The sequence below is a fragment of the Theobroma cacao genome, chromosome 9 (genome assembly GCF_053813885.1).
Source record: "Theobroma cacao isolate CCN51 chromosome 9, ASM5381388v1, whole genome shotgun sequence".
NCBI classification, from domain to species: domain Eukaryota; kingdom Viridiplantae; phylum Streptophyta; class Magnoliopsida; order Malvales; family Malvaceae; genus Theobroma; species Theobroma cacao.
In genome coordinates this window covers 10,965,538-10,989,722 of record NC_142647.1, presented here as the reverse complement: position 1 = coordinate 10,989,722, position 24,185 = coordinate 10,965,538, and the positions used below count along the sequence as shown (strand labels likewise).

Sequence of the window (24,185 nt, the reverse complement as noted above, 5' to 3'; positions counted from 1 at the left end):
TTGTCCAGTAGGGAACATTGTGAGTTCAACATGTTTCTGCATCAAATCAGCTTGTAGATTGTCTCACCAAACCTCTATCGAAACAACGTCATCATCTTCTCAAGCACAAGATAGGTGTTCTTGATGGCACACCACTCTTGCAGGGGCGTGTTAAGGAGATGACTCCATAAACAAAGGATAATTTAAATCTTTTGAGTCATACTTTAGCTCCTCAATCATAAGAGTTGTTTCATATTATTTTAAATTCAAATATAGTGTTATCTTGTACAACTTCTCAATATATTAACTTCTATATTATCACGTCAATAATAATAAATTTTCCATTTCAAAGATTTTATAATACTGCTATGAAAGCCATGAGCCTCCCATTTTTTAGGTAGATTTTGTATATATCTACTAAGAATGTTAACAAATCAAAAACTAAAGGAATAAAAATTTCCATTGTAGAAAGGAAAGAAATAAGATGCTTGCTCTTAAGATCTTTAAATCTTTTATAGGTAGCAAGGAGCACAAAATAACTATCCATTTATATACTAATTAAACAATCACTATTTCTATGTATTGAATTAATCAGTGCCGTTTAAATTTATTGTAAAGACAAGTCTTGGCCAAGAGCGATTTTGTGTTTATTGGTCAAGTCTTCTCAAGCAAAATTTCAATAGGTAAAATAGTCTTGTAGAGTGGCGTTTGGTGGTAGTCCTTGTTAAGAAAAAAAAGAAGCTTCGGCTTATACTACTTATATTCTTATTTGACTTGAATGCTTTGAAATGACCAATTTTGATTTTTTTTTTATGCATTCAAGCATAATGGCTCTTTGTTTGTTTGTTCTTTCTTTTCTTGACACCAGACGAAGATGTGACAAATTGGAGACCCCTTTTTTTTAAAGGTTTGGTATGGCATCAATTACTTTATGTTTTAGCATTAATCCTATGAAGGTAGCCTGACAGCTGAATATCTTGATCGAGTCTCAACAAGGTCTAGTAGTTATATATGTGTGTGTGTGTGTGTGTGAGAGAGTTTGGGAATCTGTTCGCCTCGATGTGATAATTTTGAAAGTCGTCACCAATCTTATTTATAAAGTATGATTAACCACCTAGTTAAGTCTATTTCTTTAAAATGTTATCTTAAACTTAACCTAAGTTCATTTTAAGAAATAGGCTTTGATCTACATAACAGTTTTCGAGTTCAAAAGTATGGTTACACGTAGGGAAGATATTATCACCTAACAACGCCCATTCAAAGAATAGCACCAATTAATCATGTGTTATTCTTATGTGAGCCTTATATCTTGATCCTTAATTTAATTATTATTTCCCTTAATTATTATTTGGTTGTTATATTTCATTTCTTATTTTATTGGGTTGAAGATTTTCCTTAAACCCCTCTAACACTCTAATAGGGGTTTCAAAATCCTTCTCAACACAAGAATATTTAAAAAGACATGTTTATCCCTTCCAAAAGGCTGCATCATCAGGTTTTACTTATCCATGATGATTTTCAGTTTTGGATTTTATATATTTCATTTTTTGGTTATTTTTTATTAAATTATTTTTATTTATTATTATTATTATTTATCGATGAATAAATGAAATCTTCATCTCGGAGAAATTTTTTAAGACCATCCTAATTTTTTAGTGAAGTCTAAGAATTTCTCCTCTCCTAGAGTAGTTTTTGAGAAAGCTTGTCTCTACTAGCCTTCCAAAGAGGATCCCATTGACAGAGGTTGTCTTTCACAAATCGAATATACATTATTTATGCACATGATGCAACCACGAAATGATAACATGATTTTCCAATTTTAAATAATGGGAAAAAACCTTGTATCGAAAAAATCAATCATAAACCATCCTAACGTTTTGGTGAAATTTAGAAGTTTTTCTTTACCTAGGGAATTTCTAAGAAAACTCATCTCTACATGTTTCTAGAGAAAGTCCAATCATCAGGGGTTTTATACCCATTTGCAAAGCAATTGACTTGTATGCAATGCAAATAATGCATGATGCAAAATGAATATATTAATAAAGGTAGTATTGGATTTATAACTTTACAGTTATATAATTGATATTTTACTTTAATTAAATGCCTTTTATTCTTATTAGATTTTAAAATGATTATTTGAATTAATGGAGCTTTAGAATATAAAATTAAGATTTTTCCAATACTTTGGTGAAAACCCCAATTAAATTCCTCACCTAAGAAAATTAACTCGAAATTGTGACTCTTCACATTTCAAATAAAAATTCCATCATTGGCTTAACTCAAAATAACCATACCTAATTTATTTAAATTTTTTATTTTCATACATATATTATTATTTTACATATTCATCTAAGGTGAATGCAAGACCAAAAACAATATATATTTTTTCTGCTTTTCACATTTATATTTATTTGTTTTGTGTATTAACCTATTGCTATTATCATTATTTTCATTGTATACATTTTTTTGAAAGAAATAATTTTACTTTTTAACTAATTATGCTAAAATAACTAAAAAATGCAAAAAAAAAAAACTAATTAAAGAAAAAAATGGCCTAAGAAAATACCTTACTTTGGAATCAACTTAGGCCTAGAGAACACTTGACCATATAAGCCCACGTGTGACCTTTATGTGGGTTAGGTTCGTTTAACCCAGTCTTTTTCTCCTTGTTTTTTTTCTTTCCTTCTTCTAGTGGGCTGTTATTTCTTTCTTTTCGTTGGGCCATGCTTCACAAGCCTCCCACTTTCAATTGGGCTGCTTGCTTTGCTTTTTTTTTTTTTTTTTTTTGTTAGCTTTATTTTTGTATTGATATGACAAAATTGATTGAACTTCAAGAGTTTTGAACATAAATGAAAGATATTTTTGAATATGAAGAAAATCTTCTGAATGTTAAAGCTACACTTAAAAGAAAGATATGTTGAAAGGCTTTGATTATTTAAACATATTTTGAATATGAATGATCATGCTCTTGAACTCAATGAAGTATTTTTTAATTTTCTAAAAGATCTTTTGTTTTCAAAATTCAAAATGCCAACCTTTAAAAGGATCAAATTCTTAAAAGAAAAGACTTGAGTCTTAAATGATAAAAAAAAAAGCAAAATCTATTTCTTTGATTACATATAGAATTGATTTTTAAAAAGAAAAAGTCAGTTCTTAAGCAAAGATCAATAGTGAAGAATCAATTTTGAGAAAAGAAGAAGTCGATTCTTGAAAGATAGAAAGTTTAGAATTTGTGAAGAATCGACACCTCAGAAACAAAGGATCGATTCTAGAGAGACAGAATACAAAAAGTAGAAAAACAAAGAAGAAAGAATCGATTCTACATGGAGAAGATATCAGTTTTTGAAGCCCCAAAAGTACAATTCAGAAACTTGATGATCAAGAAAGAGATGGTACAACTAGATAAAAGTGGAGTAGCAAAAATCAAGCTGAAATTCAAATTTTGGCGCTAGACCACAATGAAGAACTGACACCTTAAGGCAAAAGAATCGATTCTTTAATATTGTAAAGGTGTCACCTTTAAACCCAGTTTTAGAAGAACTAACACCTCAAAATAAAAGAATAAATTCTTTAGAGACAGAAAGCTATAGACTTTGCGAAGAATCGACAACTCAACAACAATGAATAGATTCTATAAATGCGACAGAATTTTGCAAGTTGATTGGAACATAAAAGAAATTATCCAAATTTTACTTTAACAAGCAAAAAATCATAAAGGTTATTAATGTCCACCTTAAGGATGTTAAAATAAAGATGTCAAGAGATTTTGAAAGAGTTTGAATCATCTTCGAAGAAGAAAAGAGCAAAAAAAAAAAAGAGAAAAAGCTGTGATCATAAAGTTTCTACCTTTAAGCAAGAACAGAGACTAAAGATCATATTTTTATTCTTCAGCTGATCCTTCTTGAACTCAAACTTTCTTTTATCATCCATATCTTTGAGAAATCTCCCACACTTTTGATCCTAAACTTCTTTATCAACCTTTCTAAAGGTTTTGAGTTAGTGATTCATTAGAATTTACTATTGTATTGTTTATAACTCCAAGAAAAAGGTATAAGGGTTTTGCTTGATCCTTTTGAAGGTTGTATCTTGAGTAAAGGTTGTGTTTGAACTTGAAAAAGGTAGTCTCTTGATAGAGGTTACACCTAATCCTGCAAAAGGCATGTTGTAGAGGTTATGTCTGATCTTGTAGAAAAGACAAACTGATAGTAGATTCAAACTCCTTGAACTATCAAGGGAGAAGACATAAGCATTGGAAAGCCGAACCTTTATAAAAATCTTGTTTAGTATTTTTTATTTTTTTTATTTACTCATTTATTTTATACTCTGTTTTGTTGTTTCATTCTTTCATATTTTTGCTTCATCTTTAAAGATTTTTGAAAAAGAGGAAATTTTATTTAACAACCAAAACACCCCTTTTTTGGTAGTTTTACTTTAAGCTTATCTTTTTAACATTTTTTGTTTTGGTCCTTTCAAAATTATGTTGTTTTAAAACCTTGAAATCATAAGTATAAAATCATAATTTTCTTACCCTAACCTCCTTTTCAACCATCTTATTCTCTCTCTTAATCACATGGCTTTCTCCCCTTCTTTCTACAAACCTTTACACAAACACTCTTTTTCTTACCGGTTTGCCACCAATGGCACCCCACCCTCGTCTTTTTTGCCAAGATTGCTTATCAATAAACTAAAAAGCTTCCAAACCCCTCATTCCCTAAAAAAAAAAAAAAGAATCTTTCTTACTCTAAACCCTCACCAAAGAACCACCCCCCATTTTTTTTTCTTGCTATATGTATGTATGGTTGCTTAGATGTAGGATTGATCTTCTCTCCCTCCCTTTTTTGTCTTTCTTTTTGTTTCTCTTCTTATTTTTTCTATGTGTATTCTAGTTGGTAGAAATGTAAGATTAGGGTTTTTAGGGTTTTTTCTTTGTAGAACCCTTTTTTCTAGGTTTTTTTTTGCTCTCTTCTCTTTTTATAAATAGGGAAGAGGGTTTTGAAAACCTCTCTTCGCTTTTTATTGCCATTAGCAATGCTTTGTTGGCTGTATGCTGCCAATAGCAATGTTTCGGGTTTGGTAAGTTATCAAGCCTTTGACCATTCTAAAAAATTTTTAGTTTGTTTCATGAATTAGGGAAAAGGAAAAAGGTGAACTGTAAAGGTTACAAACCCTTTCCCAAAAAATGGGGTTACTTGATTTTGGGGGGAGAAAAGGTTGCCTACCATGGCAATCCAGCTTTAGTTGGCTTCCTCAGTAATTGCCTCAGTTGTCATACCAAGCATGGTAGCAAATCACAAATTTTCATTTTTCTCATTTTTTTTAATTTTTAATTTTTATGTATATATTTATTATTAGTTACACTTAAAGGCCTTTCAGGCTTGATGGATTGAAAAGCATCAAGCTTGAAAGGCATCAACCTTGAAAGGCCTACTTAAAAGTAAGTAAGGTTTCTTTGAGTTTTAACCTAAAAGAAGCCTAAAAGAAAATTGGATCCAAAAGAAGATTGGACCTAATAATAACTTAATAATGAGATAAAAGAAATAAAAGAAAAAATACAATCGGACACAAAATGGTGTCTATAGATCCATTTAAAGTTGGAGGAAAAAGAAAAGCCTTTCCCCCTATATGCAAATGGATAGTTTTGATGTTGAACCAAATCCTGAGGGCTGTTTGAAAAGGACTCAAAAGGTTTAAATAAAAGATGATTGATGCTTAAGTAAATGTGTGCATTGTATATATGTGTGTGCTGCTACAATATAATGGAAAAAGACCTTCAAGTTAGGTTTTTCCACATTTAAAGGTCAATAGCACTTTATTTTATTATCTTTTTAACAAATGTGATAATTGTAAGAAGTGTTAAATGTTGATAGATTTTAATTTCAATTAGAGCATTAAGTAGACATTTTTAATAAAAAGAGCAACTACTTTTTTATTGATGAATGTAAAACATTTTTCAAAAACCATATTTTATTCATACATCATCTAATCTCTTAATATTCTTCACAATTGATTCCATTCCCTTCCTCTATCTGCTTTTGGTTTTCCAATTTTGACATCTGCCCTAGTCCCCATGTTACGAGTTTGAAGCTTTAATCAAGATCCGTGTAGGGCTTAAGTCTCATGTGTGAAGACTAAGCAAGCCTAACTGTAATTGTGATGCTGAAGTGTGAACTAAAGAAGAAGATATGTGAGAAATAAAATGTATTATTCATCATGGCCCAATAGACTGATGTCAACTATTGGTGTGTTTTTCCCTTATGGTGGCAATTTGGTGCCTTATAATGAAACCTAAGGGGTTATTTATAATGATAAATATTGTATTAAACTTAGTAGAAATATGGCAAACCACAAATATGAAAATTGCCTAAATCTAAACCTACTTATAGTGCAAATAAAGTAAACAACAAGGAAACATAATTATGAAAAGTCTCCTAATTTTCATAGAACACTTAGCTGCCACTCGTCCTAGTAGCTAATAGATCACCTTTATATGGATCGTTTTCTTATACGCGATTTTTATTTGCGTGGCCCCCTTGCACACAACCTTCTAATGCACGACCCACTAATGCGCTTGTTGTGTGCTCGACAACCTTTATTCTTTACTAGCTCAGTGGTTGTCAAGGCTAATCTGGTCACTAATACTTGATTCGTGACATTTTCCCTCACTTGATTTCAACAATGCCTTTGTTGCTGAGCAGCTTGTTTCCACTGCATCTTGGAACTGCCACAATTCTTTTACTAGTCCCTCACTAGCTCAATTGCCCTTTTTGGCCTTGGAATGGCAAAAGTGTGTTGTACATCTCGCTTGTCGTTGCTAGCATCAGCCTGGTGGGTTTATTTAAGATTGTTTCTCATGAACGCCTCTAACACCAGTTGTGTCATTAATGCGAATCCCAGGCTTGCATATCACCTTTGGATCCTTTGTTGACTTTAGGATACACTACTATCTCTAGGACATACTTTTCCTTTAGTATCCCAATTGTGGTGGACTTTGGTGCTCAAGCTATCAGCACCATCCTACTTTGATCTCTAGCTCGTATGCCTTAGATTTGCCCAGCCCCCATGTGGCTTACCCTGCTGCACATATATGTGAGAGTGCTTGATCATACTACTGCTTGGTCATACTACTACCTTAGTCGTGAACTTTGTCTCTCTTCGTTCTGCCTTGACTCGAACTTGAGTCCTATTCGTTAAAGCCCTAGCCTGGTCGTCTAATTTCCCATGGTACATTTGCATGGTGCTTGTGTGAAACACGGGGTGGATCCTTTGTTCCATAAGCAAGCTTGACTTGCATATGTGCACACCTTCGTTGAAGCCTTATTGACCAAATTGCTTTTGCTTGGTCGTGACGTTGCATAGTGCGACTTGTTGATTTTTTTGGCCACATGCAACACGATCTCTTCAAGATCCCTGACGTGTTCCTCGAGTTGGCAGTTGTCATGCTGCATCAATGTCATCAACTCATTGAGCCTTACATCTCGATGGATTAGTGTATCCATCGCGTTGAAGCTCGTCATTATTGGACCACAGTTGTTCGTTGCTGATCTCAATATGCTCAAAGTTGTCCCACACTTTGTCAATGGTCATCTCCATGCGAGGTGCTCGACCGTCAAGTGGGGATAAGACACCCTTAGACTCGTAACGCTCCATCGCACCCATGTGCACAATTTCCCTGTTTGCAATGTCCATGGAAATCTAGATTAATGGGTCTAGGTTTGACTTATTCTTGTCACCAATTGATGTCATTCTTCTTTTCTGTAATATACCCAAAGCTCAATAAAGAGAGGGCTTTGATTGAATGCCAACTTTCCTTAAAAGTTTATGTTTGTTCTGATACCGCTTGTACGAGCTTGGAATTTTAATCAAGATCTGTGCAGCGTTTAAGTCTCGTGTGTGAAGACTAAGTAAACCTAATTGTAGTTGTGGTGCGGAAGCATGAACTAATGAAAAAGATATGCAAGAAATAAAATATATTATTCCCACGACCTAACAAACTTATGCCAGCTATTAGTGTGTTTTTCGGTTATGGTGGTAATTTGGTTAGGGATGGTAATGGATATCCTATTACAAGATACTTGCAAGTACCCAAATAGGTTATATAGGGTTAAGGTGCCCTATAATCGAGTTTAGGTAATGTTCATGAAGTAATTTCACTACCCATATCGGGGTTTGGGTACCATTCCTTAGGAACCGGATACCCAAACTCGATTATATTTTTTCTAATTTCATGTAATTAAAGACAAACCCATATTATTGATTAAATAAATTCATGAAACTATGATTATTAATTAACTTATAATAATAAATATACTTTATATATTATGTTCATTTTTAAGGAATACAATTACTTATATATATATATAGTTTTAGTATATATATTTCAAATATAAATATATTTACTTTTTATTTTGTGTTAACGTTACAAAAATTATAACTTATAAAATTATTAATTATAATATATATACCTAAAGAGAAGTGTGAAATTAGAATAGTTTTGAAATCTATCGATTTTTTTTAATTTCATGTAATTAAAGACAAACCCATATAGTTAGTTTTTTTTTTTTAAGCTGGAAAAAATGCAGGGCCCAGCTACCCTGTTAAATTTTATAAGTTACGAAATAAAAAGTACAAATGAGGGGGACATAATCCGAGCCTCCAAGTTACATGAGCATAAGAGAGTTTCCAAGACGGACCTAGAGTAAAAATTTAAAATCGAAAATGCTAAATTTCTTGATTCTTCTTTGGATTAGCGCGCTAGTAATACCTCTTTTATTCCCAACTAGCTACAAAGTTCACCGAGATGGCATTTTCATCCGAGTCCTCATCATTTTCCCCCATGTCCACGGCTTTGTCTGAGGCGAAACTTAATATTTTATCAATTGAAACTTCAGTGTCTGAATGTCTCCTACACCGTATCCTAGGATGGACCTCAATTTTTGTGAATTTTGTTTCAGAGAAAGAGGAAAACGAAGGAACATCATTTAGTTCTTTATTGTGCATGCACTTACCCGAGGCGAACTCTTGGGTGAGGGGAATGTCTGCTTGACCTTCCATCCTTTCACGCGAGCAAGCTTCTGATGAAATAAGTCGATGATGGGCATTTATGTTCTTGGTTTGACTTGTAAACTGTCCATCTGTTGGGCTGTGTTCCCCACTTCCTTCAATCATATCTCCTGGTTGTTGGAATTTGTTGGGCTGTCCATTGGGTTGTATGAACATATCTCCTGATTGTTGGCATTTGTTGGGTTGTTCATTACCCATATAGTTAGTTAAACTTGTAATGTTGTTTAAGTTGTTGTATAGATATTTGTTTTTAGTTATTTAAGTTGATGTTTGAAATATTTGTTTTTGATTATTTAAATTTAAATTTTATTGTTTGTGTGCTTTTATAAATTTAATTGTTAGTGAATTATATGGAACATGAATAGGAAATATTATCGTATATAGATACGGGTACGGATTCGGGTTCGGGTAATTGAGTACCCAAGAAGAGCATTTTAATTTTTTTTACATAATCAGATTTTTAAATGGATTCAGGTAATTATTGGGTAGTGGGTATGTATTAGGTTCGAGTTTGAAAAATATTTAAATAGTTGTAAGGTTCGAGTTCGGATACCTCAAAATTAACGGATACTTTGCCCATTGACATTCCTAAATTTCACGCCTTACAATGAAATCTAAAAGGATTGTTTACAGTGATAAATAACCTACTAAAGTTAGTAGAAATATAGCAAACCACATATATGGATATTGCCTAAACCTAGACTTACTTGTAGAACAAATAAAATAAATAGCAAGTAAGGAAACATAAATAAGAAAAATGTCCTAATTTTCATAAAACATTAACTTAGACGCCACTCTTCCTAGCAGCTAATATATCATCTTCGTACGATTGATCTTCTTGTACGTGGGCCTCAAGTGTATGGCTTCCATCAGTGTAGCCCCCTTGCCCGCAGCCATTGATGCGTGTGTTGTGTGCTCGGCGACACCCATTCCTTGCTGGTTCGATGTGCCTGCTGGTTCTCTTGGCGTTTTGTGTAAATTTGTTTTCAAAGGGAAATGAATGCAGCGAGAGTGAATGAAAGGTCTAAAGATAAAAAGGTCCATTGACTTAAAAGGCTAAGAAAATAGGGGCACAAAAGTGGCCCATGGACCAGGGCAAACACATTCATTTTTTATAGGAAAATTGCAATTTTGGAAAAGAATGAAGTGATCCACACTCATGAATTCATGTAACCCCTTGCGTCAGCAATGGGCTGATGTAACCCATGGACCGCCCTATCTGATCTTCATAACTATTGAATCAGTATCAAATTGTATTAGAACAATGCCACTGAAACTAGATAAAGAATGACAAATTACGAAGTCAGCAGCATGATACAACGCCGCCTAGCCCTAGAGTCTCAGACTCCATCCTGTGGGACATTTAACACCATATCCTTGTGAATCATTAAATTTATAAAAATGAACAGATATAGAGAGAGAGAGAGAAAAAAAAAAGGAAATAATACAAAGAGGGACCACTAGGACATTAATTCATACTCAAATAAATAGCTAGCTTTGTTGTATTACAAACACAAATTAGTATATGTTTGGCCTAACTTTTTTTTAGCTTATCTACCTCTTAAAAATAAAAGTCAGGCCAAACATGATTTTGTGATAAACTCTTAAAAAAAATAATTTTTTTTTAAGAATAAAATTTTAAAAAAAAGAACTTAAAAAAAAGCTCCAAAAATGAGATTTTTCTTCTCTTCTTTTAAAAATATAAGAGAATTTTTATTTTTATTCTAAAAATATCTTCATTTATTAAAAAAAATTACAAAATTACCCTTGTAGAAAAAAAAATACATTCTATGATAATTTTAACAAAAATTATAACTTATAAAAAAAACTTATGAAAAGAAATTTACCAAACAGTTTTAGTTTAATTTTAAAAATTATTATTTTTCATAAAAGCTTCGTAATAGCTTTTAAGTTAGAAAAAACCAAACCAAATGTTTACCTCTATCCGTTAGTAAATATTGTGAAATGTCCTTCTATGCCCATTATATCTAGCAATGGAATACTACTCTTATCTAAATTATGGAAGTAGTAATTGGGTGGGTTAAGGTGAGTTGTTGTAGGTCAAAAGAAATTTAGTCATTTAGGATCTAGGATCTTATCGGTTTAAGATATTTCGGTTCAGGTTACTTCAAATAATTTATTTAAATTTGAGATTCAGGTTATTTGGATTTGAGTCATTCAGGTTTAAAAATTATTGATTTTTAAAGTAAAATTTTATTAAATTTGGACAAATAATTCAGATTAAATTATATTTTATCAATCCTAATGAAGTTGTTCAAAGTCACATTTTCCTCAATTTATAACATACCTTTAATTTTTATATTTGATATTTTAAGAGTAATTAAATTTTTGCTATTTTACATAAGAAATTAATAATTTTCTCTTAATAAATTATTAATGATTTTTTATTGAGTGATTTTTTTTGTCGTTTCAATTACACTGATTATTATTAGTGATTCGTCATGATTATGGAATGACTTACAACTTATAAAGTCAACTATAATTTCAAAATATTGGAAATGGTATTAATGAGTTTCTCGTATATTAAAATTTTATTGATAAATAAAAAATAAAAATTATTTGAAATTTTGACTACAAATAATTTTTAATTCTCTCTCTAATTCAGTATTGTTCCAGGTCCTTTGATATCATTATCTAATATGCTTTTAAGGTGACATAAAGTCAAATATTTAAAATTAGGTGTCAAAATTAACTTTATTGAATTATTGACAATTATTTTTAGTTTATAAATTACTTTTTGTTTTTAAAGTTATTATTATCCATTCTAATTCTCTATTTTAGTATTCTTCGAGACTGAAAAAAACCTTTTATTTACGATGTATTATTGTAAAATTAAATTTAATAATAATAACATAAAGAATTTGGTTTTCTATTTATAATTAAGAAGGACAATATCCAAAATTATGTAAAAATAAAAAGTAATGAAAAAATATTTTAAAAAATAATTTAAAGTTATTGAATAGAACTTTTGAGAAAAAACAGTTCTTGAATAGCATTAGATTAATATATAATTTGTTTTGTAATATTTTTTAAAAATATATAAAATTATAGTCAATTTAAATTTGAACTTTGTTCGACTTCGAATTGATTAGGTTCGGGTGGTTAATTTTTTTGGCCAAATCGAGTTGAGACGATTCAAGTTTGGATGAATTGATTGGATTTTTCGGGTTTGGATCAATTTTAACTATGCGACTGATTCTATATTTCTATATATTACCATTTATTATATAATTTAAAGAACGTCAGCCACCTAAACACTTCAGCCCATACGTCTGAAATTTGGCTTTGACTAAAGAGGCGTATGGATCCTTACTCAAATACTAAACATGCAATGCTATTTGGTATTGGGAGCGCAATTTCTTGGCTTTTCCATGCTTTCTTGGTAATGACTATTCTGGGTGTCTAGGAATAAGCTCAAAAAATTATTAAATAAAAATCCCTTCTAACTAATTTTAAAAATTATTATTTTATAAGATAAAATTTATTCATTTTTCATATCTTTTTTTCTTTCTCTACTCATTCGCCTCGTTTTTTCTCTCTTTAAATTTCTTCTACCACTAGAGGGTGACGAAAAGTGATGACCATGAAATATGTCATAATAGTAATTTTATCTTATGAATCAAACTACATAATAGACTATTCTATTTTCATTTTTAAAGATATATTTATTGTTGAACTAACACTCCAAAAAAGAAAATAACTTCTTCTTATTTGGCTATTTCCATTGTCCATGCTATGAAACACAGTGGATTTGTCTAAATCCCTTCGGCAATTATATCTGAATCTGAATCCTTTTTCAATTTGCCATTCATGCATAAAACAATATGCCCAAAAGTGGGCATCTACAGCACTCCTAATGCCAAACCTTATTTGTCATTTCAGATTTCCAGTGGAATTTAACAGATTCCGTAAGCTTCTTGACATTATGAAAAATTACAGATGAACTTACACCACAATATTAGCAAACAGGACAGTAAAAAGCATAAGCGTTACATGACTTTTCATTAATATACATGAAAGCTTTTCTGATTCATCATGGAATGTTTTCGTTAATAAGTGGGGCAGTGGGTATTTTGGTGTATTCCATATCTGCTTGCAATTCAACCTCTTCTCCATGAGTCTTCTTGCATTGGTAATACAAAACAGTGTATGCTGTATGGCCAAACATCCTCACCAGCCAGATTGAATTCAATAGTAGCAACGTGATAACAATTCGGATTGCTTCCGATTGCTTTAACGTGATCATTCTTAAACACTGCAACAGTAGTGGAGGTAATATGGTTAACAGAAGATTCAATATAAACCCTTGTAACTTCATGCCTTTGACAATCTGTGCAGCCTTCCCAAGTGCTTCGATCCCGAATGTTTCTTCAAGTACGGAAATAACAAGGGACAGATTCCAAACAACGGATAAATAAGAGTAGAAAACCATAGCTGAAATGAAGAGCGGGATAGCAAAAACTGATGAGGTGACTTCACTTCCAAGAATTAGAACAAGTGGAAGCAGAGTGACCAAGCAAAGAAAGATGTAACCAAGACCAAAGAGAGTGATGTAGAAACAAGTAACAAAAGGCCTTTTCAATGATCTGACTGCCCTCAATACCAAATCCTTGATGGATATCTTTTTGCCACCATGGATTAAAGCTGATGCATGGGTCGTTGATATTGCCAAGAATAAGGACGCAACGGCGATGATAAGCAAGAAAATCCATTCAACTCCAGCATAGATTTTGATGTCTTTCTGCATACCAATTAAAAGGTTGGTCAATTCAGGAGTACCTGGAGTTGTAGGAATAAGGTGGCTTTGCTTGGTTATCAAATCGGTGATCAATGATTTAACCGAGAAGACATTGAGCAGGTAGAGCACGGTGTGAAGGGAGATGACGAGTGCTGCTATGAAACCCATGAGTCTCCCATTTTTGAGGTAGATTTTGTATGTATCTGCTAAAAGTGTCAACAAATCAAAAATCAGAGGAATGAAATTCTCCATTGCAGAAACGAAGGGAAGAATGAATAGCTAGGATACTTGCTCTCAAGATCTTTATTTCTTTTGTAGGTAGCAAGGAGCACAAATTAACTGTCCATTTAATTATATACTAATCAAAAAATAATAATATTTTTATGTGTTGAATTAGTCTGCTCCGTGTAAATTAATTGCAAAGAGAAGTCTCGGCCAAAAGCAATTTTCAGTGTTTAATGGTCAAGTCTTCTCATGCAAAATTTCCAAAACGTCCGATCGTCTAGAAGTGTGCAAAGTTGACTTCGACTTGTACTTCCTACAATTCAAATTTTTAATATGTTTTCTTTTTTCTTTTAAATTAACATCATGCGGATATGAAAATTATGTCGTTAGGTTTACTCAATGAAATTATAAAATATCTTTTTAAGTGTGAATGAATAAGATAATTTTTAAATTAAAATTATTTTGATAATTTGATTGAGTAAAATTAATGGTATAACTTTTCTAAAAACAAAAGAGACTATAAAAAAATTAAAACTTAGAACATTATTAATTCTCCCATCGTGTTATGATTAGTGTCCCAATTCGCTTTTTTCAATCAAATTTGTTTAAATTTGACTATTATTTGTTTATAAATTATCATTAATTGAAATTTTATAAAAAAAATATTTTTTAAAAAACTATATAACTTAATTTTCAAGTGTATATATTTATTATAATTTCATTTAATCAAATATTTTAAAATAATTAAAATTAAATTAATTGGGTTAAATACAAAATCAACCTAAAGAAAAGTCAACCAGATGTTAATTGGGTTAAAAGAAAGATCCTGGAAAAGAAGAACAATGAAGCCACCTAAGCATGAAAGAAACATCAAGCTTAAAAAAGGAATAGTTTTGTCGATTACCAATAATCGTATTTGGTAACAAAATTCTTGACTGTGTCCTTTTTCTTGGGAATTGACATAGTCCCAACCAAATTGCAAGCAGAATGTTGTCATCAAATTAATATAATCACCTTGTTAATCAAGTTAAGTAGAACATGGGGACACCTGTTACTAGAGAAAGCAGGGTGTTAACACAGTTTTGACTTTGCTTATCCATTGATCCACCTTGTGCATGCAGCTAAAGCAGAATGGTTGCTGTAATATTTTCTTTTTAATTTTTACTAACTATGAATTAAAGATGAAATTTAAGATTTTCCTTAACTTAGCTGTTAGAAACATTCTTCTTCACAATCCTATCCATCAAAGGCATTCAAAAGTTTCTAGGCAGCTTTCTTCAGTATTCTCATCATATATTTTCTCTGTCAATTGTTCAGATTTCAATGTTTTCCCAACAATCATTTGAACTTTTTCCCTCAACAATTTGTCTTTCATTTTCGTCCACATCAAATACCACATGGTTCTGATCCTAAAAGAAAAGTTTCTGCAGTCAATATTCCTGAAGCAAATCATGAACACAAATACAAAATTTGTTGCTTGCATTCTCAGAGGGAAAAATGATCCCACTTAACCATTGAAAAGTGAGAAAAAGCACACAGCAAACCATCAGCTTGGTTGTTGAAACCAATGTGCATCTTCACCTTTCTAAAACCCAAAGTCATTCTCCTGCATTTTCAGTCGTCCTATGTCCTATTGATATGTTGGATCTTCACCTTTTTAAAACTCGAAGTCATTCTCCTGCATTTTCAGTAGTCCTATGTCCTGCTGATACTATTTATAATAACCTCAGCTCAAAAAGGAATTCTTTGAGTTTGAATTCTCTCTGTAGAATCCTAACTATAACATGATATAAATGTGATAACAGTAAAAAGAAATGTACACTAAATCTGTTTGATGTTAACATGCAAACATCTTGAGCAACCAAGTATTTTCTGGATATAATTTTGCCTTCATTCTCTTCTTAGGTTAGAAATTAAAATTGATAAAATAATAATACAGAATCATATTGTTTAATATTGCGTAGAAGTTTGCTCCAAGTTTCTCACTTATTCTTGACAGCTGACAGAAATGCAGCCAGGCCCCCTGGAGAAACCTAGTTGAAGAACCCTTGTCAAACTCAATACAGCAACAAGCAGGAAGAAAGAATGATGTCATTTGTCATAACAAATTATCACACTTCTTATAAACGGGCTGGCAGAATTGCTGGGTACATACAAAGTAAAGGGTCACAAAAGTGGAAAAGATGAAACAACAATTGTTTGATAATCCTACATGTTTGATATGAAAAAGTAGTTCACGAATAAATCTGCATTCCGCAAATGATCTGCAACGGGAACAAGCCTATTGCACAAAAAGATGGATGATAGCAGACAAATAACCAGCCAACTGAGAAAAAAAAACCAACAATGAGCAAAGTACTCAGCAATCCAGCCAACTGACTGGAATTATTCTGCTCCATCATAGGAGAAGAATATTAAAATAACTTTACCTGCGCTAGAATACTTTTTCCTGTTTGACCTTCAATAACTAAGCCCGCTGTGAGACCAATCATTGCCCATGCCCCATTAATTGCTTCAATTCGGCGTCTTCTCTAAAATGACAGGAATAGTTCCAGCAAACAACCTTAGGTAACCATATTGATGTAAAAACCATCCCTATGACTGACATCTATTCCTACCAAGAAGGACATGTTTTGTCTTCTACAATGTAAAAACAAAATTACACCGCTGACTTCCCTCTAGCAAACCAAAGTATAAAATCTAAGGACAGGAAACGGAAGGGGACATAAATAAAGTAGCAGCTTGCATAAGCCAGAGCCCAACAGAGCACCAAACTTAGAAACACTCGAGATCTATAGAACAACACGTGCAAGTGGATATCAAAGAAATATCACAAGTTCTAGTAAATTTTGTTATTTTCCAATTTTCAATCAGAACTTCAGCAGGTAACTCCTGCCATTAATATCTTCTCGAGTGGTACCTACCAATGTACAAGCAAAGATAATAAATTCTCATTAACATGAAATCCTTTTTACCTGGAATTTCTCTTTAGCTTTAATTTGCTCCATTTGTTTGGCAGCTAATCGTTTAGCTTCCAAAGGGTCAACCATGATGACATCATTACCTGGATCTCCTTTCCCCAAAGACACCTATTAGATACAACGTGGAAAAAAGCCCATGGTCAAATAAAATTTGATATGAGACGTAGTACGTTTTCCTTTTATTGACTACTGCATAAATATGTGGCATTAGCAAAAGCATTTCTCCTCGCTGAATCACAAGTTCATTGAAAGACATGACAAGGGATTGGCAAAAGACAAGAAATATAATAACATTGCAACTCCAGCTAATTCAAAGCGATTTGAATGCAATACAGAATCTCCAGCAATAGAATAAAAAGTGAAAAAAATAGAGTAAAATTCACTGTTTTGAATTAGCTAATTTTGACAGATTAATTTAATATTTTGAATTATTCAGTTATAGAGTGTTAAAGAAATAACTATCATTAATAGGCACAATAGGTGCTTTTCTCACTAAGCTATTGACAGCAAAATCTGGTCAGTCCTCGCTCAATATAATTTTTAAAAAAATATTTTATTTGATACCATTATGTGTCATTTAATGGTTTATAGCCACAAGTGAGGCAAAGAGACAACCCATGAAGCCAAAATTAGGCTACAAAGTCATTTTGCAATGAACCTTTTTCATCAAGCACTGCCAACATCAATATAATTTCTATTTTCTATTCTCCATATGCACAACTGATATAAAACCAAGTCACAACAAATTAATGAGTCCATTTATATATTATGTACTACAAGAAGACAGTCACAGATTTACCTCTAAATCAACCAATATTCATCTAGACATGGAGATCTTTCTACCATGAAGCATTTATTGACTAAATCATTAATCACATACCTACAAAACCTTTCACCATATTCAAACCAAATATACTTGCATTATACATGAAGAAGCCTTGGTTTAAGCATACATTAGGATAGGCCAAGATTCGAAATGCCTGGCCCTTGGTTCTACTGGTATGTAGACTTGAATAATGGTGTCTTCCAAATCTCCACCTGAAATTGATAGAAAATTTTAGAATTGAAATAATCTTAAGATACAAATTAGGACTTCAACCTTTTGTCCTCTAAATTGATCATAGATCATAGACAACTGGTGACGTAAAAAAAAAATAATAACTTCAAACTTCAAGTTGGTCCAAGCCATAAGTAGATATCATGTGCAACCTTATCACATGCTTTGAACAAATACCTTTAATAACTGAAATTGGAAGAAGCATGCCCAGGATAATACTAATTTCTCTACAAAGAACTTCTCATGTATTGTCAGATTAATATGCAAAATAGGTTTCCCAACAGCATTCAACTCAGAAAAACTTTGGGCAGCTAAATGAAGCAAGTTCAACATGATATCATGGTATGAGCCATTTATTGGACAGAAGTGTTAACTTCCGTTTGATTCCAATTCAACTATTTCAGCGAAAGGAACATATTTCATCAGTAGCAAAGGAACTCAATTTACCTCAAGAGGTCCAAGATGGAAAGTCAACTAGCAACAACCTTTAGCATAAACCTCTTTCACAGTCCCCCTTAATCTAACATCAACTCGAGAGATTTATAACCAGGAAAATTGAAGCGAAAATTAAGAATTAAAACATCGTCAAGCAGCAGCACAAACAAAACATTGAAGTGTTGAATGAATTCAGAAACAGAAGCATAGCTAACTTTACTTTTGAGAAAAACTCCTGAAATAAACAACTCTTACTTTAGTCGTGGAAAATAATTACATAAGCTGTCAGAAAACAGACGCTCCAACCCCATTAATATTCCAACCCCACATTAATAATTAAAGTTCCATTTGTTTTCTTGTCTTTCTCCTTTCTTTCTTCCTTCCTTCCTTTTTTTCCCCTAGTAAGTGTTGCAATTACAGACACAATCAAATTTGTTATACACAAGCAACACTTGGCCTAAAATAAGGCGAATACCCAGATGGTAAAATCATAAAATGATTTACTAAAGGAGGACAAGGAAAAGTTTGAAGAATAAATGAGAAAGGAAATGCAAGAAAAAGAGCACACGGAAAGGTGGGTATTGGAGAAAAAGGAAAGTGAAGTTTACCTGAAGATGGCAGCAGAGCAACGATGAAATTGAAGAGTAGGAGAGGAGAAGGGGAGACTTCCATTGAAGAAAGGTTGTGGTTGTTGAGATGAGCACATCGCCATCATATCTTCCGGAGTTGTATTTTCTAGTTCCTCTCTATCCATTTTGACAAATTTGAGGGCCTTTTATAGTGGCCAAAAGATGGGAAAATTGCTATACCCCAACTCAAAACTCTCAAAATTACATCGTCACCTCGTTTGTTCTAAGAAATTAATTGATTGGCACATTACTATTTGGAGTACAGGCATCCAAAGCCCACTGGGCCAGCATTGTTTAAAGCCCATTTTATACATTGCTATGTCAATTCAAGTGTTGTTTATAATTATTAAAAAAATTTTATCTATTACTTTTTGATATAATAATCATCATTGTTGATATGCATAAGACCTATTTATTAATTGTAGAGGTCCATTCATATTTACTCTTCAGTCACATTATCCTTTATCCTATGCTAAGCAAGAACATTTGCCAACCTCACTGTCTTTTCAAAATCGAATTTGCCTATAAATATGATGTGCATCATGCTTGTCACTTGTTCAATGACACTGAACCTCACTTTTGAGTTTTTAGAACTTATTACTTATTCAAATTCATCAAAATTTAGATATTAAATCCACAAGATATTTCTATATCCATATCATATAATGATTTGACATTTAGTTTTAAACAATAATTTACATCAAAGTATTTTACCCATATTACTATGAGCTCATTTAACGTTATGATTGAAATTGGATTTGATTGCAATATGAAATCGGATTGTAAATGCGATGCGAACAAGATAAAAATTAGGACAAAAAATCTTACTTGTAATGAATTTATTCTTGATTGCAAAAGCGAATAAAGATCTACAATTACTTTAACTCAGGATGCCAAACAAGGCCTATGTAATGCTAATTACCAAGTTTTTCCCTTTTTTAGGCCAAGTAAGAGCAAGTTTATTGATAAGAATGAGTACAAGATCCATTGGATTACAAAGTTAGAAAGCCTAAGCCCCTTTATGCAATCCACTAATTTAAGTATTTGCTCAGCTCACTACCTATTATACGTAATGGGTTAGTATGATATTCTCATGATGAACGCATTTTTCTCATGATGAACGTGTTCTTACTATGATGTTCACAAACATTCTTCTCATAATTGACTTAAGTAAACACTCCAACTTAGTCTATATATAAGAGCCTTGATGATTCATTGTACTTATTGAAAACTCAATAAACTCTTTTTTTAAGATACTCTCTCAAGTTTTCTCTTGTTAAGCTCTTCCTCTGTTTTACCTTCTACCTTACTTTTTGCCTTGCTCTGCCATTGCTATATTTTTTGTCTTTACCCATCATCACCTACCATAACACTAAGTATTTCATCACCATTGACACATCCCATTTTACTTGTTGTAATACTACTTTTCTCCCTACTCTATAATTTGGAGACTACATTAGGAGAAGTGATTGCATAAAATAAAATATCATCAAAAATTATGTTTTACTAGAAGATATGGATAGTTTCATCGACAATCAAGACACATTTGTTCTCACCTACATCTAAGAGCTTATGAAAATGCTTAAGGCTTCCCACGAAAGTATGCAATTTTCGAAAGGCAACAACAAGCAAATGATGTAGATGATTTCCCAACTTGTACAGTTTACCACCACGATTTCTCAAGCTAAACCCATGCAACTTAATGGTAGTGAAAAAGTGACTAGAGGAACCAACAACACGAATGAGAATGGAGGAAGCACAACTGATACAATAATCACCGATAATGCTAATGCAACAAATCCTTTTGTTGTTGGTAATCTACTATAACAATTTTGCCAACCACCACTCAAGGCTTTGTGATAAAAGAAAAGCTCTAGAAACCACTTGACCAAAAGAACAAGAACCTAAACTTTTCAAAGTTTGACCTTAAGTTGCCTTATTTGGTTAGTGTAACTGCTAATCCACATCCTAAGGACTACACCAAGCCTAAGTTCAAATGGTTTCAAGATCAAGTCACGAAATTTGTAAAGACCTTTGGAGTAGCAAGATTGGACGATGACTTGAAGCTAAAGGAGTTCTCCAAGTCTCTTACTAAAAAGCTAGACTTGTTATGTTAATCTCACCCTTAATCTATCAAATCTTGGAGTCACATATGAAGGAGGATTGGAGAAAATTTTTTTTCTATTCAGGAGAAGGTTACTTTTGTTGACTTGGGAAAGGAGCAATAGAAGTTTAGGGAGAATCTCAGGGAATACATTTAAGGGGCATTTGGTATGTTGTAAGTAAGGAACTTTCCTTGTAATTTAATTGGGTGTAATGTGCTTATAGCTTTGGGTTTGCCAAAAAGACATGGGAAAGTCTTCCCATTGTAAAGTGATTACCAAGAGCAAAAGGAATAACATTCCCTCTCCTCATGGATGCAAAGTTACTTTCCCTTTGCAAAAGGAAAGTTGCAACTTTTATTATTTCCAAATTATCCTACCTATCACACGACCCTCTTTTCTTCTTCTTCTTCTTCCTCTAGTCTCTTGTAGGAACCCTAGTCGCTCACTTACACGTTTTAGTCAAAAGTAGATATCTGAATCTGATTTGTTGAGTGCTTTTGAAGGTTCTATCTATGTTTGCCTTACTTGGTTGCTTGGGTTTTTAGAGTCTTGAAGAGTGGGAAAGGAAGTCTTCACTTTTCGGTTCAATCTCATGGTGAAGGGAAGACTAAAGAAGGTGGAAGAATAAGTTGTAATGTGAACTAAGGTGGAGTGAAGACAAAATAAAATTACAAAAAGAATGGGGGTTGGCTTTTGAACAAAATAAAGATAGATTAAAAATAAGGATAGATTTAGGATCTAATTTAAATATATAAAAATGATACCTTAAGTTAGTTTAATCTATCCTTACTTTTTTATATCTTTTTATTTAATCATTTTAAATATAAACTTGCTCTTACTATTTATGTATACTTATAAATAATACTACTATTAATATTATTAAAAGCATTTACTATTTATTTCAAAAAATAAAAGGAGAAATCATTAGCAAAAAAACTTAAGATGAAAAAATTAAAAAACTCTTTAAATAATGTTTTTTATTATTCATGTGATAATTCTTGGTATTATTACAAAATTATTATTTTTAATAATTTTAAGCTTTATTACAAAACTAAATATTTAGTAGTTTTTCATATTTTCATATTAAATAATTAGTATTCAAATATTATGTTATTTTTGTCATGCTATTATTTATTATTTAAAGTGACAAAATGAAAAGTTAAAAATTTACACTAAAAAGAAGGTAAGTTTATTCAATAATTTTATATTTTCAAATATAAGGGTAATTTTGTAAATTTAAACTGCATTCCTTGTATAATGCTTCCAAACCAAGCACTACAATATAATCTTCCTACTAATCACATTCCTTACAATTATCATTTTCCTATGTTATACCAAACATTACAAAGTTATTTTTTCAACAATCATATTTCTAGCAATCATATTCTCTATAATCACATTCCTAGTAAAATACTAAGCACCACCTCAATGCTTTAAAGAAAGGGTGTTGAACATACAAGATTCTAATGATGAGAAGGAATTGGTGAAAGTTTGCATCCAAGATGTTTGATGAGTATAAGATGCATTAGGAAAATTTACTTTTTCTCACCTTTACTACTTTGGTTGAAGCCACACTAAAAATCAATAATACAATTCTTAGGTAAATAAGAGTTAAACATTTTGAGATAAGGAATACCTTGATAATGAATGCAATTCAAGGAAGAGGCAAAGAAAGAAGAGACCTTCGACCTAATATGTGTCCAAGATAAGACAACCTAAGAAGAAAACACGATGAAGAGATTGATTTTTCCCATCGTTCTCAATCCCATCAAATAGAGTGAGAGCACTTCTTTGCGAATGATTTAGGGATGGATTGATGAACTTCCCCTACATTCCACGACAACAAAAAATAAAAGAGAAGTCCAACCCAAGTTATTGTGACTATCATAGAAGAACCTTGCTTAAAATATTTTATAATTAGAGGAGACAAGCATGAGAAGTAGTTGTTTGAAACAACAGGATCTAGAACAATCCATCTTTCACTTATGTAAAATACTTCTAAGGCTTTAACTCTTGATTACTTCATATATTGAATGTTGACATTTCAGGAAAAGAAATCCATGTTTCAATCACAACTTTATCGCTTATACTTTGTTGCAATGATATTATGCTATTGGATGCAAGCTCCACCGCTCATTCTTTGGCCATAGTTCATTATTCACATTTAAGTTGTAATTTTATCATTCATAATTTAATTGCAATTATATTATATATGTTATTAGTAGCAAGCTTTATCACTCATTCTTTAGCCATAGTTCATCACTCATATTTCAAACGCAACTTTATTGCTCGTACTTTGACAATAACTCTATATTTTTCTATTAACTGTAATTTTATCACTTATTTCTTGATTATAGCTTGCTATTTATGAATTGGCCACCACTTTTAGGTTGAACTAATCTCTTTCACATTAGGATAAAAGGTAACTTTCCACATACAAAGTTGAGATTTTCCTTTTAGTTGTATACAGTAATATGAAGTAACATGTATATGAATACCATTACTCAGACAAGCTTGCTAAGGACTTGTCTATTGAATATTGGCAATCACAAGTCAACTTTCAAATTATTTTATTGTATATGTATTACACGAGTACTAGAATTACTAATAGCACCCAGAAATGTGAATTACTATATATTCTTACTTTAGAGCAATATGACTCTTAAACTTAACCAAGTATACAAGGAATCCTTTAAAGAGAAATGAAGAAACACAAGAGAAAAAGTTGTCAAGTGAAGGAGGGTCATGTGGTGGTCATACCCAAATTAGCGCGTTATGTTATGAGGAATGAGAGAACTTCACTAATCTCCCCTACTTTGATTTTCTTAAGAGGAGAAGCTCTTGAAAAGATATCTCATTTTTTGAAGATTTCTTCCTAGCAACAACTCTAGCCGCTTGCCATAATAGATCTTAAGAGGGTAATGAGTCTTAGCCATAAAGGAAAAAAAAAAGATC

At 32.0% G+C, this 24,185-nt stretch overlaps 2 protein-coding genes across 8 annotated transcripts; both read right to left on the bottom strand.

Annotated features, from left to right (window-relative positions):
• Positions 1-12,914: 12,914 nt before the first annotated feature.
• Positions 12,915-14,118, bottom strand: LOC18589112 (uncharacterized). Its single transcript, XM_007013939.3, has one exon. It carries the CDS (start codon positions 14,048-14,050, stop codon positions 13,094-13,096), a length of 957 nt encoding a protein of 318 aa, XP_007014001.3. The 5' UTR covers positions 14,051-14,118; the 3' UTR covers positions 12,915-13,093.
• A 1,201-nt stretch (positions 14,119-15,319) lies between these two features.
• Positions 15,320-19,260, bottom strand: LOC18589111 (uncharacterized). 7 transcript variants are annotated; one of them, XR_001929633.2, is made up of 6 exons: positions 19,105-19,260; positions 17,958-18,042; positions 16,999-17,112; positions 16,453-16,554; positions 16,236-16,349; positions 15,955-16,056 (listed from the first exon to the last, which is right to left on the bottom strand). XR_001929633.2 is itself a non-coding variant. In XM_088810041.1 (5 exons), the coding sequence occupies exons 1-5, from the start codon at positions 19,248-19,250 to the stop codon at positions 15,930-15,932; spliced, it is 564 nt and encodes a 187-aa protein (XP_088666167.1). In that variant the 5' UTR covers positions 19,251-19,260; the 3' UTR covers positions 15,320-15,929. The 7 variants fall into 7 exon arrangements, 5 of the variants coding, with proteins under 5 accessions (XP_088666167.1, XP_088666168.1, XP_017984027.2 ...); XR_016028430.1 differs by having other exon boundaries at positions 15,955-16,046; XM_088810041.1 differs by lacking the exon at positions 16,236-16,349 and having other exon boundaries at positions 15,320-16,046.
• Between the last annotated feature and the right edge of the window lie 4,925 nt (positions 19,261-24,185).